This window comes from Psammomys obesus, unplaced genomic scaffold, assembly GCF_907164565.1.
Source record: "Psammomys obesus unplaced genomic scaffold, mPsaObe1.curated_primary_1811, whole genome shotgun sequence".
In the NCBI taxonomy this organism is placed as follows: domain Eukaryota; kingdom Metazoa; phylum Chordata; class Mammalia; order Rodentia; family Muridae; genus Psammomys; species Psammomys obesus.
This window is the reverse complement of record NW_026596095.1, coordinates 20,350,662-20,365,100: the sequence shown is the minus strand read 5'-3', so window position 1 is coordinate 20,365,100 and position 14,439 is coordinate 20,350,662. Positions and strand designations below refer to the sequence as shown.

Genomic DNA, 14,439 nt, shown 5'->3' with positions numbered 1-14,439 from the left:
TATATATATATATATATATATATATATATATATATATATATATATATTTACTTGGATTGCAAGAATATAGGTCCTAAGTAGCTTTTTTATTATGTTTAAGCCCTTGCCTGGCCTGCTCAACCCCTCTCCCTCGATCCCGACCTTCCCCGTTTCTACCTTCATTTCACTTTTATTCTACTATTCCCCTCTTTTATGCACCCTGCTCCCAACAGCTGATTATTTCTAGTTTCCATACAGAATTCATGTTAAAAATACAGGGCAATCACTCGCTCACTCTTAGCTACACTTTTTCTTGTCGTCTTTTTTCCCCATACTGTCCCACTGTCCCACTGTTCCACGGGGGGGCACTGCCGACACCGCAGCTTCTTTACTTTACTCCTGGGTCTTTCTTGCTTCTTTCCTGTTTTGATCTCCTATGTCGTGTTGAAACTTAAAAAGAAAAGCACCCCTACCATCTCGTGGGACTTCGGTACTATCCGATTGCCCATCTTTTCCCTTGTGACCGTCGCTACAAGCCCGGTGGAGTCAATACTGCTGGTCTGTAAACGCCATTCTTTCTCCCACAGGCGCCACTGCCGGCGGTGAGCATCTCTGAGATTCAGAATCGAGTGCTGGAAGAGGTTCAAAACTTGAATTTTGTAAAGGACAACAGTGCCACCTTCATTGAGAGGAAACTGAGCTTTGAAAAGAAGAAGGCTGCGCAGGTTCAGGTGAGTGTAGCGTTGGCCGTAACAGTGAGGACACCGTCTCCGCGCCTCGTCCAAATTGTAGCTCATCGATTCCCGTACCATTCACACCATCTAAATAGCGTGCCGTTTGCTGTTTTGTTAAATTTCATTGTTTCTACCTTTTATATTACAAACTCCATAGGAGAGTGATGTTTGTCTCTGTTTTTATTCATGATAGTTTCCTAACACACCAAAACATGTGCTTGATGCGCGGTGGATCCTCAAATTTGTTGGCTAGGGTTTTAAAGAGATAAATCATACAGTGCAGCCCCTTGTTTCCAACCCGTTCCATTTCCAGCCTCCAGAGATACAGAGGTTTCCTCAGCGTCGCTTGGTGCCAGAGTTTGGAAAGTGTCTCCTTATGACTCCTGCTTCGTTTACCCAGAAAAAAAGAGGCACATAGGCAATTTGCTGAATTAAAATTATGAAGTGCTTACTGTGCAAGAAGCAAAATAGAGAATAGTAACATACCACTCAACAGTCAGGAGCTGTTAGAATCTCTGCTTTTTAAAACCTGTTTTAAATTTTACAGTGTAATTTATTTTTTGTAAGTGTGCCTTTCTGTGTGTTCATACACAGACAGCAACCAGAAGGCAAGGGGAGGTAGAGGAAGGAAGGGGAAAGGAGAGGAAGGAGAAAGAAGAGAAAGGGGAAAGGAAAGAAGGGGATAAGGGGAGGAGGAGAGGGGAAGGGAGGAGTGGAGAGACAAGCATTTGGAGGTCAGGGGATAACCAAAGAGAATTGGTTGTCTCCTTCCATTCCCTGGGTTCTGGAGACTGAACTCAGATCATCAGGCTTGGGACAGGTGCCCGTATCCTCTGCGCCATCTTGCCAGCCCAGAGCCTCTGCCTTCCCAGCCCTGGTTGAATGTTCTTTCTTTTCTGCAACACTGCCCTCATGTGCCTACTCGAGATTTCTAAACTGAAACTCTCTGACAGCCTGTCCCAAGCATCCACCTTGTAATATGTCCAGACTGGTATCCAACTTGGATAGCGGAATCATTCTCTAGAGGAAAACCGTTAGGAACTCAGCGAAGATTTCACTGCACGTGCGTCTGAGTCAGGACTTCCTACATTTATTTCCCAGCCAGAAGTGCCGCATCAAACTGACGTTCACCGCTCCAAACTTCTGTCCACATATGGCGCCGAGGAACTCTACCAGGCTAAGCGCAAGTGTAATGCCACCCAAGAACATGACATCAATCTTCTGGAAGGAGAGTTGGTAGCCGTCCTGGAACAGAAGGATCCCCTGGGGAGTACAAGCAGGTGGTTTGTTGACACAGGATGTAAGTTTCCACAGACAGACAGCTCTTAGGGTTGAGATTTTCCCAGGAGTCTGTGCGTGTTTGGGGGCAGGTCCTCGCATAACCCTCGCACTTTCTTTTTCGTTCTACCAGTTGTAAAAGGCTACGTGTATTCCTCCTTCCTGAAGCCCTACAACCCGGCGAAGGTGCATGCCGAGAACAGATTCTGTGATGACGATTTCGAGAACATCAGCCTCTTTGTGTCTTGCCGGCCAGCTGGTGACAGTGTCACCTGCACTCCTGAAGGCAGCATAAGCGACAGCAGCTCATCTCTCAGCGGCACTTGTGGGAAGCTTGAAACAAATGGCGCTGACGGTGATAATTTTCAGGAGGTAGATGAACAGGTAAGACTTGAAAGCCTGATGGACAGATACTTGGCCACTCAGGTGAAAGAATGTCAGCGCTCACGTTGAGCTGAAGCACTGACTAGGAAACCGCCGGCTTTTTGTTCTTGAAAAGACCTAGGCTAATTAGCACATACCATCTGTGGGGTGTTGAGCAAAAAAAAGAATTCCATTATCTAAACCCATTTCCTCATAAAAAAAAAAAAAATCTCTATACTGCAGAGTTGGTGTTTTGGCTAGAGATAAAGTGTGCTGGACTCTTGACACAGAATAGACATCAAAAATCATAGCGTCACTACTCCACTGTATTCATGGAGGTCTGGAAGTTCTTTTTAAACGCTTCACCATTAGAGAAAGGCAGCTGAGTTGTGGTCATCAGTTTCAGGTAGAGTCACTACCCTTTGGGGCTCGAATGACCCTTTCACAGGGATCGCCTAGGACCACCGGAAAACACAAATGTGATTCATATTTCTGATTCATTTACGCTATGATTTATAACACTAGCAACATTAGTCACGAAGTAGCAATGAAAATAATTTTATGTTGCAAAAGAGTGAATGCTAGGTAGAGATAGGAGCGACTTCCAGCCAAGAGTTTACAAGGTGGAAAGCTTCAGGCAACAAAACAAAACAGTGGGTCTAAAATTTTATTTCTCTTTTTTTTTCCAGTTCTTGATACATGTCTCTTAATATGTTCCTTTTGTCAGTAGTGCCATCTCTGTAGACATGAGTAAGGGAAAAAATAAAAAAATAAAAAATAATAATAATAATTTTATGGTTGGGGGTCACCACAACATGAAGAACTATTTTAAAGGGTCGCAGCATTAGGAAGGTTGAGAACCACTGCTTTAGAAACACTGTTTTCACTGATCCGCATAGGACTTGGACACTTTGTCTCTTATTAATGCCATCTGCTAGCCACAAAGGCTTTGCCATTCATTGAGGCAATGCAAAGATTACTGACATAATCCCTTCACAAATTGGTAAGCTAATTATAATGTAAGATTCATTTTTGCTACCTCATAAAGTTTCAGTATATTCAACTATTAATCTCCAGGTAGTGACCAGCTGATTTTCTGCCCCTTTAACTTCGGAATTTCTATTAGCCTAAATTTCTTTTCCGTTGGGGCAATACATTTTATTTTCAGAAAGTGAAAATGGAATGACACATGTAAATTAAATGTAAGCCCTTTACTCCTTTCTCCCTTAGTACTATTCTTCAAAGACATAATTTCATGTGTCTTTCAGATATATTTTATACATAAATATATATACACAAATAAAGCATATCACATGTGTTACTTTTTTAACACTTAAACACCACTCTACTTATAGAGCTAACCTGTTCCTTAAAACAATTTTCCAAAGTATCTTGAAGTCTTTATATACTGAGTGGTATAATGATGAATGTATGCTGACACACCTATTTTATAGAATCAGTCCTATACGTACTTACTAGACCCAGTTAGAGATACTGAAAATGCTTTGGTTTTATTTTTTAAAGTGCAAGATAGTAATTCCAAGCACATTCCTCATTTATTTTTGTATGCTCTTATAAATATATTTGTAAGGACATTAATAAATATATTAAGGGATCACAAGGTATAAAGAAAATCTTTACAGAGAGTGTACACTGCCCTTCATAAATAGCTAGCATTATTTAGGTCTTACTTCTATGCTAGTGAATTCACTTATTTTAAATGTAATTCAGTGACTTCTAGTACATTTACAGAATTGTGCAATTCAATTACATATTTTCTCTTTATTTCACATGGATAGAATTGTATATGTTTTTTGTAGATGGCTTTTTTCTCAGCATGAGTTTAATACTCACTTCTGCTATAAATATTTATATATTTGCATTTTTCACTGCCTAATAGTATTCCATGACACTGATAACATTTTGTTTAACATTTGCCAGTTACTACATTTGGGCAATGTCTATTTTGATGCTATTGTGAATAATGCCACTATAGACATTAATGTGGGTCTGTGTGAACTTCATTTCTCTTAAACAGACATCCAGGAGTGGATTTGCACCCTGGCATGGTAACTATATGCTTTAATTTTAGAGGAAATGCCAAATCATTTTTTTTTCAAGTGAATTAGATACTACCCGTCTTCTTTAGTAAGAGGGGGAAGACAGGAGGAATTTTTCTTTCTCAAAATAGAAAGTATATTGAAGATACCTCTCTAAAATCCTGCTTCTTGTCCATTTCCTCTGAGTTTGGAAACAAGTTAAAATAGATAAATGGCACTGGATAAATATTAGCATTATTAGTAATAAAATCGATTGAGAAGAACATCTTGCGTTAGCGTCACACGGGATTCCCTGATAACTTTCCTCAGATTAAAATGATTTCGTTTGAGTTGAAGGTCTCCACATTGCAAGTACAGAGTATGCCCCAGTTCAATTACTGCAGAGAGAAGTGACTCCTGTGAGGCTGCAGTAGGAGAGAGAAAAAAGAAGGGGCAGGGAGGAGTAATCCCTTCCATGCTTTAGCACTGATAGCAGAGGCATATGGGCTAGTGGTTTTCAGACTCCTAACGCAACCGCTCTTCACCCCTGGAAATAAGGAGAAAGGATTGTCTTTCTGTATTTGCCACAGGCTAGTATTTCCACTCCATCAGCTCTCAGGCAGCATGTGAATGCTTATATTTATGGGTGACAGTTTAAAAGAATGATATAGCATAGAGCTCCAGGTAAGTGACTGAAAATAGTTGTAAATTGTATCTTTGTTAAATCTTTTATCTGATGTACCCCAATGGCAATTTTTAAACTTAAAAAAAAATCAGCTGTAGCCTGTACTGCTTGGCTGAGCATTGCCTGGTGCCACTGCTTCTTGCTCTGCTGTTTCTTACACTTTCTGTTAACCTCCAGACTTGCAGAAACATGCTAGTGGGAGTTTTAGGCTGTCCTGTGGTCTTGCCAGGGATTCAGGTGAACGCTGACAAGGTGGATGGCAAGGCTTGGCTTCTATGTGATGTGCAGTGGCATCTCTGAGGCTTGAGAATCAGTGAGATACAGACATCTGAAGACTGGTTCATGCTATATCTGCTCTGTGACTTCTGTGTTTGATTTGAGTCTTTAAGCTGGACCTGACAGACCTCAGAGGTCTGTGAATGGCTTTGGACCTAAAGGGTCTGTGAATGGAATTGGACCTAAGGGGTCTGTGAATGGCTTTGGAAGGTGTCTTAATTACTTTTCTATTGCTGTGATAAGATACCATGACGAAGACAACTTATGGAAGAAAGATATTACTTGTAGCTTACAGTTACAGACGGTTAGAATTCATGACTGTCCTAACTGGGAATGGCCTGGGCTTTTGTGACACATCCGCTCTGACATCCGCTCTGACAAGGCCACATCTCCTAGTCCTTTCCAAACAGTTCCACTAGCTGGAGAGCTGGTATTCAAACATATGAGACTATGGGGCCATTTTCATTCACATTACCACAGAGTGTTTCCTCAATTATTTTGGAAGTGTGCTTCTTTACTTGTGCTCTTTTCTATTCAGGTACAAGGGAAAGCACATTTTTAGATTTTTTTTTTTTTCAGGTTTATGATCTGGTCTTTGTCTTTACATTTTAGAATTACTTATGATAATAATACCACCTGTCAAATATGCTGTTTGTTTGAAAGTTCATCAACAATTTGGCAGGCCAAACCTAACGTTTTTTAATTAATTCATTAGAATGAAGATTAAGAGAATATTTGATATGGGAAAGGTGTTTTATAATATTCTGAAGACAAACATAGGTTGCAAAAATATGTGATTTCATTTTTATTATCATTTCAGGAAAAAGAAAAGGAGTGAGGGAGGACAGGATGGAGAGAGAAATATAGCATCTCAGTAGCTTTTTTTCCTTACTTTTGACATTTTTTCCATTAAAACTACTTGTTTACATTGAAGATGATCTATCTTCCAGCATACTTGTGCTCTCTACCTTTGTTCTTATCATGTAAAACCACATCAGGAGCTCCTCAGGAGCCACCCCAGGGTGGCTTAACCATCCTTTTATGATATGGCTTCAAACTCACCCAAATCCTATATATGACTGTTCTAATGTCAACGTAGGGAAATCCACACCTAGGTTCTAGGGTGTGTGTTAGTCTCTGAGAAGCACTCTTTTCCTTAACCTCATGTTTAAATCTCTATTAAAATATTTTCATTAAACCTCAGCTTACTTCATACAAGCCTACTTATTAATAAAAATACTTAATCATTGAATGAAGAAAATCAAAGCTTGCTTCTGTAGGGTGAAAGAAAAGAATGAGTATTTTTCATACAATGTAATTATTTTGGCTTTGAAACTAATATCGTAAATGCAAGTTTTAAAGCTTTTTAGTTTTGGAAAGAAAAATTAAAATATATTATGCGTTTTATTGTTCATAATTGGAGAATTGGGACAAAAATCAATAAAGCGAGATTGCACAATGCAATGAAGTTAAGAAATAAAAATTAAATGCATACATATGTAGAGTAAGAGACTGCTGGGGTGGAAGTGGGGCTTCAGGGAACACCATGATGCTTATGGGTAATAATCTGGGGCGAGTCATGATGTAGGTGATTTTAAATCAAATGCTGTGGAAAGCTGGGCTGTATCCAGACTATCATATATTAAGTGAAAAGCAGCTTTACAAAGTGCAAAGGGAAAAACAGTAAAACATTTTTTAAAATAACAAGAAATAAGGAATGTATGATTATGATTCATATTAATAACAGTTTAATTAATGTTTCTGGAAAAAGCCCACATTCATATACAGTTAGAAAAATGTAGACTGAGATTTGACAAGGAGAAATCTCTCACCTTTTAAATTCATGACAAATTGAAAACTTCCAATTTTTCTTCTAACAACAAAGGAAATAAAAAGAATTAAAAGACCAGAGAAACTACTGTCTCTTTCAAAGTCGACTTAAATTTACTTTGAGTAATAAGATATGCCTCTAATTAGCATGTTATGTAAGAACTAGAAAGTGCCAATCTGAAGTAAATTTGGACCATGACAATCTAAAAGTGTTATATAATTTTGAACTTCAAATGTATGATTTCATGAGAATCTATACTTGTTTAAAATATATTTTTTAAGCCAGGCATGGTGGCATACACTTTTAATTCCAACTCTCCAGAGACAGAAGCAAGCAGATCTCTACAAATTCAAGGGGATCCTGTTGTACAAAGTGAGTTCCAGGCCAGCCAGCCAACGGCTGCACAGTGAGACTTTGTCTCAAAAAAATCCACAAAATACATATTATAATGATAAATATATCTAATCTGGTTTTATTTTCCCTTTGAGGAAATTTGTGCCAAAGTGAAAGACTACACAGGTGGTGAGGAATAGGACAGTAGCTAACCTATCCTTCTGAAAAATCCATGCCCTCACTGGGAAAGCATATTTGTTATTGATTCAAATCACAAAGATGACTACAGCTGCTGATTCCAGCTCTTATAGATTATTTCCGGACTGTAATTTAACACATCACACTCCTGGATGCTTTTGCAAACCAAATTAACCACACTAATCTTGTGGTTCTATTCAATACTGTGGCTTTCAAAACTACAGAACAGTAGTGACGTATAATGTACCCCCTTCTTAGAATAACAGTTTGATTCCTAAAACCCTGAAAGAAATGGATGGAGCATAGGACTGAGGGTTAGCAGATGTGGGTCCTAGCAGCCCTGGGTAATGCTGTTATTTACAATGTTTCTAAGTCTTAACTTGAGAGGGTTGTTGAGGATACAGCCACTTGACAAAAACTGTCAGAAGTTCTACTTATGATAGGTAAGAATAATTAATGCCTTTACTGCTGAAATTTCATTAAGAATTTATAGTTCCTCCATTTTCTTCTCTTCTTTGCTTTCAAACAATGTAGAATTATTTCTGATCATCTATCTTTATGCATGTGACACTCTCTCCTCTATGATCTCCAAACCCTTTAGGTGAAGTAAACACACTACCATGTAGCATGGCATACATTGCCAGTTGGGAGGTGGTGTGAGGCATGTCTTGATCCATTCGGGTTGCCATTAACAAAGTGCTATGTACTAGGTTGCTTAAGACAGTAATATCCTCACAGTTTTAGAAACTTGAAGACTGAGATCAAGAAACCATTTTTGGTGTCAAATGAAGTCAAATTTATGGTTCATGGATAGCATCTTTTTGCGGTAGATTTTCACTTAGAAGGGATGAGGATCTTGTACAGCTTTTTATAAAAGTCAATCCCATTCATAAAGGCACTGTCTTAAAGACCTAATCACGTCTTCCTAAAATTTTCCTCATTATTATCATCTTAGAATTAAGGGAAAAACATTCAGACCCCAGCAATATGGTTTCTTTCCTTGAAAAATGCCTCAAGATCCTTGTTGAGGTACCAATCAGTGGAATCAGAGTTATGTTGAAGTCAGTAATGGTTTAAGGTTTACGTAGCAACAGTCAAAGCCATTTCACTACATTTACACTGTCTAGTGTCTTTCCCTACTCCGTGACATCAACTCATGTCTCATAGGACCTCGATCTACTTGCCCTAAAGTTTTCATACCTCTTTCTATCTTTTTTTCATGTACCCACTTCTATGCATATCACATACTAACCTCCTTTATCAATTTGTCCTTTAGGAAGGGCCAGTGTCTTCATAAAGTACCATACCATTTATGTGTAGTTTGTTGTCGGCGGTGGTTCAGTGGTTTTGTTGGTTTTATCAGTATTTGTAATTGCTTTATATGAGTTGTAAGGTTTGTGATAAAAATGTATTTGCAAACTTTGACTAAATAAATGTACAAATGTTGTTGGTTAATTATTTAATTTTCTATCATAAGGAAACATTTTCATTAGCAGTCTTAAGATTTTACTAGAAGATAAATTAAATACCAGAGGACTTCCAACTTGTCTAAAAACTCTGAAGTATTTTTAAGATCACAGAAATTTTTAATTGAAATTTACTTTATTAGTTTCTCCAAGGTCAGCTAATTTTATAAAATTTTAAATTTTATTCAATGTACTTATAAAGGTTTAAAATATTAGAGAACTTGGAACAGTGAAAATTACTTATAATCTTAACAATAAAAGAAATTATTTAGGAATTCTAAGCATATAGTACTCATCAAATTTTATATATGTGTGTCTATGGGTTGATATGTGTACGTATAAGTGCAATTACCCATGGCACCAGAAGAGGGCAATGGATACCCTGGAACTGGAGTTCTGGCAGCTGGTTGTGAAACTCCTGAGTGGGTACCGAGATCTGAATTGTGTCCTTTGCATAAGCTCACATTCTCTTAACCACTGAGCCATCTTCCAGACTGTAATTTCACATTTAAAAAAATATTTTTCATGAACAATTTCTATATTGTTATTCTCCTAAAACCCCACTTAAATGACTACAAAGTTGCATAGTAAGAGTGTCTATAATTTATTTTCTGGAACTCTTCTACCCATTCCCATACCCTCCCATTTTTCACTATACCAACAGAAATATTGTTGTATAGAAATTATCTGTCTGTTAGTTTTTCTGTTCCTTTAGAAGAGACTCTTAAAAGATTGATTCAAAGAATTAAAAATCAAAAGCATTTTATAGAAACTGCCAAATTGCCTTCAAGCATGTACAATCTAGCCTTCTTCTGATAGAAAAAGAATGCCTATTTCCATTCTTATCTAAGTCAGATTCTACCAAACCCATCAGAAAGAGCTATGTGTGACTATGAAAACAAACAAACAAAAAAACCAAGAACACCTTAGCATTACTCCTAAAAGGTTAAAACTTACTAAGTTTCTCCATAGTTTTAGGTTTGGGTATCAATAATGTTTTTGTTTGTTTGTTTGTTTGTTTCGTCTAGATTTTCTATGCAGTCCATGCTTTCCAAGCACGGAGCGATCATGAACTCAGCCTTCAAGAGTACCAGAGAGTCCACATACTTCGATTCTGTGATCTAAGTGGGAACAAAGAGTGGTGGTTAGCTGAAGCGCAAGGTCAGAAAGGATATGTGCCAGCTAACTACCTTGGGAAGATGACATATGCTTAAGAAAATCAGTACATGACATTCATTTCCTGGCAGGTTGCTTATTGACTACCTCATAAAACTGACACTGAAACTTCAAACCAGAAAGGAAGAAATCTCCATCCTGCATGAACTGACAATGTATCACGTTTTAAGGACAGTCTTGCTTTTTAATAGGACCATTTCATTGATGGATAAAGAATAATTGTTGATAAAAAAAAAAACCACTAACAGAAAAGCAGAGTAAACAGCCTAGGCTCTTACTACATATTTAAAGGTAGAGATTTATTGAAAAGATATATTTTTGTTTATCATCACCAAAGAGTGGATCTGAGAATGTTTTTCTCTTAATTGTGATGTTTTACTGTACTTTGCCTTAAACACATTTTTTCATATTTCTTTTTTCACATATACATGTTTACATATACACATAATATATCCTGAAGTTTAAACATGATGAGTATAACACAGATTATATGTATGTATATAAAGCACAGAATAAACTAATCACATAAAATATCGGGCAATTAGAAGTCTGTAATATGGGGCTCAATTTTTAATACGTTTTAATTAAAAAAACATAATATGTTGTTAATATCCAAAACTTACTAAATGTATACTATGTGATAGACATTGCTTTAAGTGATTTATATATAATGATTTAATGCAACATAGAGTAAATATTGCCAGCGAGTAGTAGAGGTAGGTCAAACCCGGGCAGTGTGGTTCCAAGGTTCCTAATGTCTACACCCTGAATGCAAAACAATGATGTAAATAATGGACTTGGTGGAAGTCATTCTTCTCTTAGGTCCACATTTCGATATGTAATAGCTTTTCAAAATTAAGAGCTTAAGAAGACTCCTGCATGAGCCCGGGAAAGAAAAATGAACGTCTAAATTTATTGTTCGTACTTTTTATTGTTGTGATTAAGCATGTATGAAGTACTGTTTCAAAGCTTTCGTGCATGATGGCTGATGAGGCTTTAATGAGGAAGCACTTTTGGATCGCTCAGTGATTTAGGGATGCATAAGGAGTCTGCATTCTACTTCAGAGCCAAGATGTAAACACTGCGACCGGCCAGTTTGTACTTAGACAAGGTGCTGAGGATTGTGTTAGCTATAACACCATGTTAGGGCACTGTGCTTTAATTTGGGCCCTGTTCTGAGAACCATCCTCTGAAATTTCAGGCATATTCAGTCAAGACATGTTCTTGGGTTAAGGGACAGACACGGGGATGAAACAAGCCAGACAGGCACTCAGAAGTAGAGGAGGGTAACTAAAGTAGTTGCATGTAACAACTCTATAGAGAATGTTTTGTGGAGGCCAAAATGTCATGTGTTTCCTTGGTCAGCATTACCAAACACCTGCTGTTTATCGGGAACTCTGGTAAATTTGAGGGTTTTAGCACAGTGCACATCAATGCAGTGCCCGGCCTCATAAAGTTTACAGTCTAATAAGGACAACAGTGATATTACAGAGCTAAATCACTGATGAGACTAGTGATAAACAGTGTGTTTAAGACCATGTAACAGGAGACTTCTAATCTTGTTTGATTTGAGTGGTTACTCTTATAATTATGGTAGATTTTAATTGCCTAGAAAAGTCCTAATGACACAATTAAGATTTCTTACTTTGAAAGATTAGACCTTTTGATGGACATATGTTATGATAGCAATATCTATAACAAGATAAAGAGTTCTACTTCTCTTATGGTAGCCAACTGAATATCATTCCTGCCTCCCAGAGAAGAAGATACTTATATGAAAGAACCTTTTTATACTACTACTAAATTCATGAAAGCAGTTTTTCTTTGTGTTTGAATAAAATGTTTTGTTTTTTTTTAAACTGGGGTAACAAAAGACTTTCTAAAATTTATTAGAGAATTTAAAATTTGTTCAATTCCTCTTTCAATTCAATTTTTAAAACAAATTTGTTTTCATAAGGTTAAGCAAAAGGAAATCCGAAGTTGCTACTTAAGGACATTATGAAAATGTCTAAAGAGGCCTAATTTATACGTGGCTGTGTGTACCTGCACAGCTGTATGTAATGCCAAGCTTCAATGTTTTGCACAAAAATGAAGAAATATATAAATATCACAGAGGTGCTCTTCTGGCTGAAATAAGTGATCAGATGCAGGAGAGCTTTGTCTACTGGTGTGGCCTGGGAGTAATGCTTCCTGTCTGACCTTTGAAAAATCTGCACCAGGAAAATCAATGCTTCAGTTAGCTCCCACAAAAGAACTGTTAGGAAGCCAGTGACTGCAACTTTCCTATCATGACGAGCACATTCCTATAAATGAGCTCTGAAAAATTATATAATATCTTAATTTTCTATTTATTTTACTTAAAATCAAGTAAATTATCATTTTGAAATTAGACCTTAGAAAAATTAATTTCCAAGATGGTTTACAGAATGTATATATTTACGCAGTTCAAAAGGTTTAACCATTGATTGCATCAGTATAATTACAACTAGGCATGCTAATGTATTTTATTATATTCCTTTTTAAATTAATATTGTACAGAATAGGATCCTCTGAAGTGGGCATTTTTTTTTTTTTTACCAAGATGAAGAGGAAGCTTTTGTAGCTATTTTTCTTTTTAAGACAAAAATATGTGCACCTTATTTAGATTTTATTTTAAAATGTACATGTTAAAATTACTAGTATCTATAATAAGGTATACAAAGTATAAAATATTCATCTAATGATATAAAGTAATCATTGGTACGGAATCATGATAAGGCACAAAGCCATTATGCGTTGACTTGGAAGGATGGGTAGAGGAAGAGAGAGATGGAGGCACATGTCTTGCCACAACAATGAAGCAGTGGGTAATACATGATAATGGTGGGATGTTCCGAATCATCCCAAAATATAATTCAGATTTTGAGAAATTGCTTTTTGAATGCCTGATGCTACTTGGGATGAACATAGTTTGGGTGGTTTACAAAAATGAGTGTTTTAACTACTGAGACATGGAATTCTCCCTTCTTGGGTTTTTGTCTAGCACACTAACCTCACAAAGCCCTATGAATAAAAGGAGAAAATCTTAAGATATATAAAGCCCTCACCCTTTAAGCTGTTTGCAGTAACTGTAGCTTCCTAATATACCCATTGTATTGCTAATGCTAGCATCTTATAGACCAGATGAAGTTATACATTTACATTATGGTCAATGAGGTTGTGATCACAGTTTACTGACCAGACAGACTCCGGACTTGAAATTCTGTAGGAATAGATCCTGTTGAAAGACTGTAACTCTTAAAAGTATAATTTTGTAGAAGCTTCTTTCTGCATGTGCACACGGCTGTAGAGGGACTCCAGTCCAAACTATATCACTTCAGAGCTACTGGGTATCAAGCTGAGATGACTTTGTGCAGTTATTGTTTTCACAGTTGTATACTCTAGTCAGATGCAGGTGAAATTTGCATATTTTGAAAGATAACACTTTAGAATAGAACTGAGGTGGAATTCAGAATTGGAATTGAGATGTTCTTGGTTGGAAATCCTGAGAATATATTCTTACTAATTTTTGTTTTGTTTTGCTTAAAGTTCTACTGAGGCATCTGGATGTATTCATTGCTTTTCTTATTTCTTGTGATTTTTGTTTTAACAAAATTTCATTTTGTTAAAAGTGATAGATTTCCTGTGAAAGCTGTGGTTGTAATTTATAATTTGTAACTAATAAAACTACTACCACACTCTTGTAAAGAACTGGACTCATCTAACTTTTAAGTACAGATGTGCCTTGATTTCTGGTGGAGTTACATCCTGATACACTCACTATGGGTTTAAAATATCCTGGCCTACTGACCATCATAGTTCAGAAAGTCAGTGCTACAGGTGGAGTATCAGCTGCTAGCCGGCATGATCACTTTTTACTGGGAGCTGCAACCTGTTGCCCTGCCAGGAAATAGAAGTGTTATACAGTGTTATACCTAGCCCAGGAAGGTAACTTGAAATGCAAATTCTACTAAATGTACATCACTTTCACAATACTCAAAAACAGAACAAAAACAACCAAATCAGATAAAGCATTATAAACCGGGGGCCATTTGTATTAGCT

General features: G+C 37.0%; 1 protein-coding gene across 1 annotated transcript in view; it reads left to right on the top strand.

Annotated features, from left to right (window-relative positions):
• Arhgef38 (Rho guanine nucleotide exchange factor 38) overlaps window positions 1–14,081 on the top strand; it is a 127,440-nt gene extending 113,359 nt beyond the window's left edge. Inside the window, exons 11-14 of the mRNA XM_055628332.1 lie at window positions 567–710; window positions 1,815–2,013; window positions 2,125–2,375; window positions 10,211–14,081. Coding sequence (XP_055484307.1) covers window positions 567–710; window positions 1,815–2,013; window positions 2,125–2,375; window positions 10,211–10,396 — 780 coding nt within the window. The 3' untranslated portion in view covers window positions 10,397–14,081. The remainder of the gene's footprint in view (window positions 1–566; window positions 711–1,814; window positions 2,014–2,124; window positions 2,376–10,210) is intronic.
• Window positions 14,082–14,439: the final 358 nt, after the last annotated feature.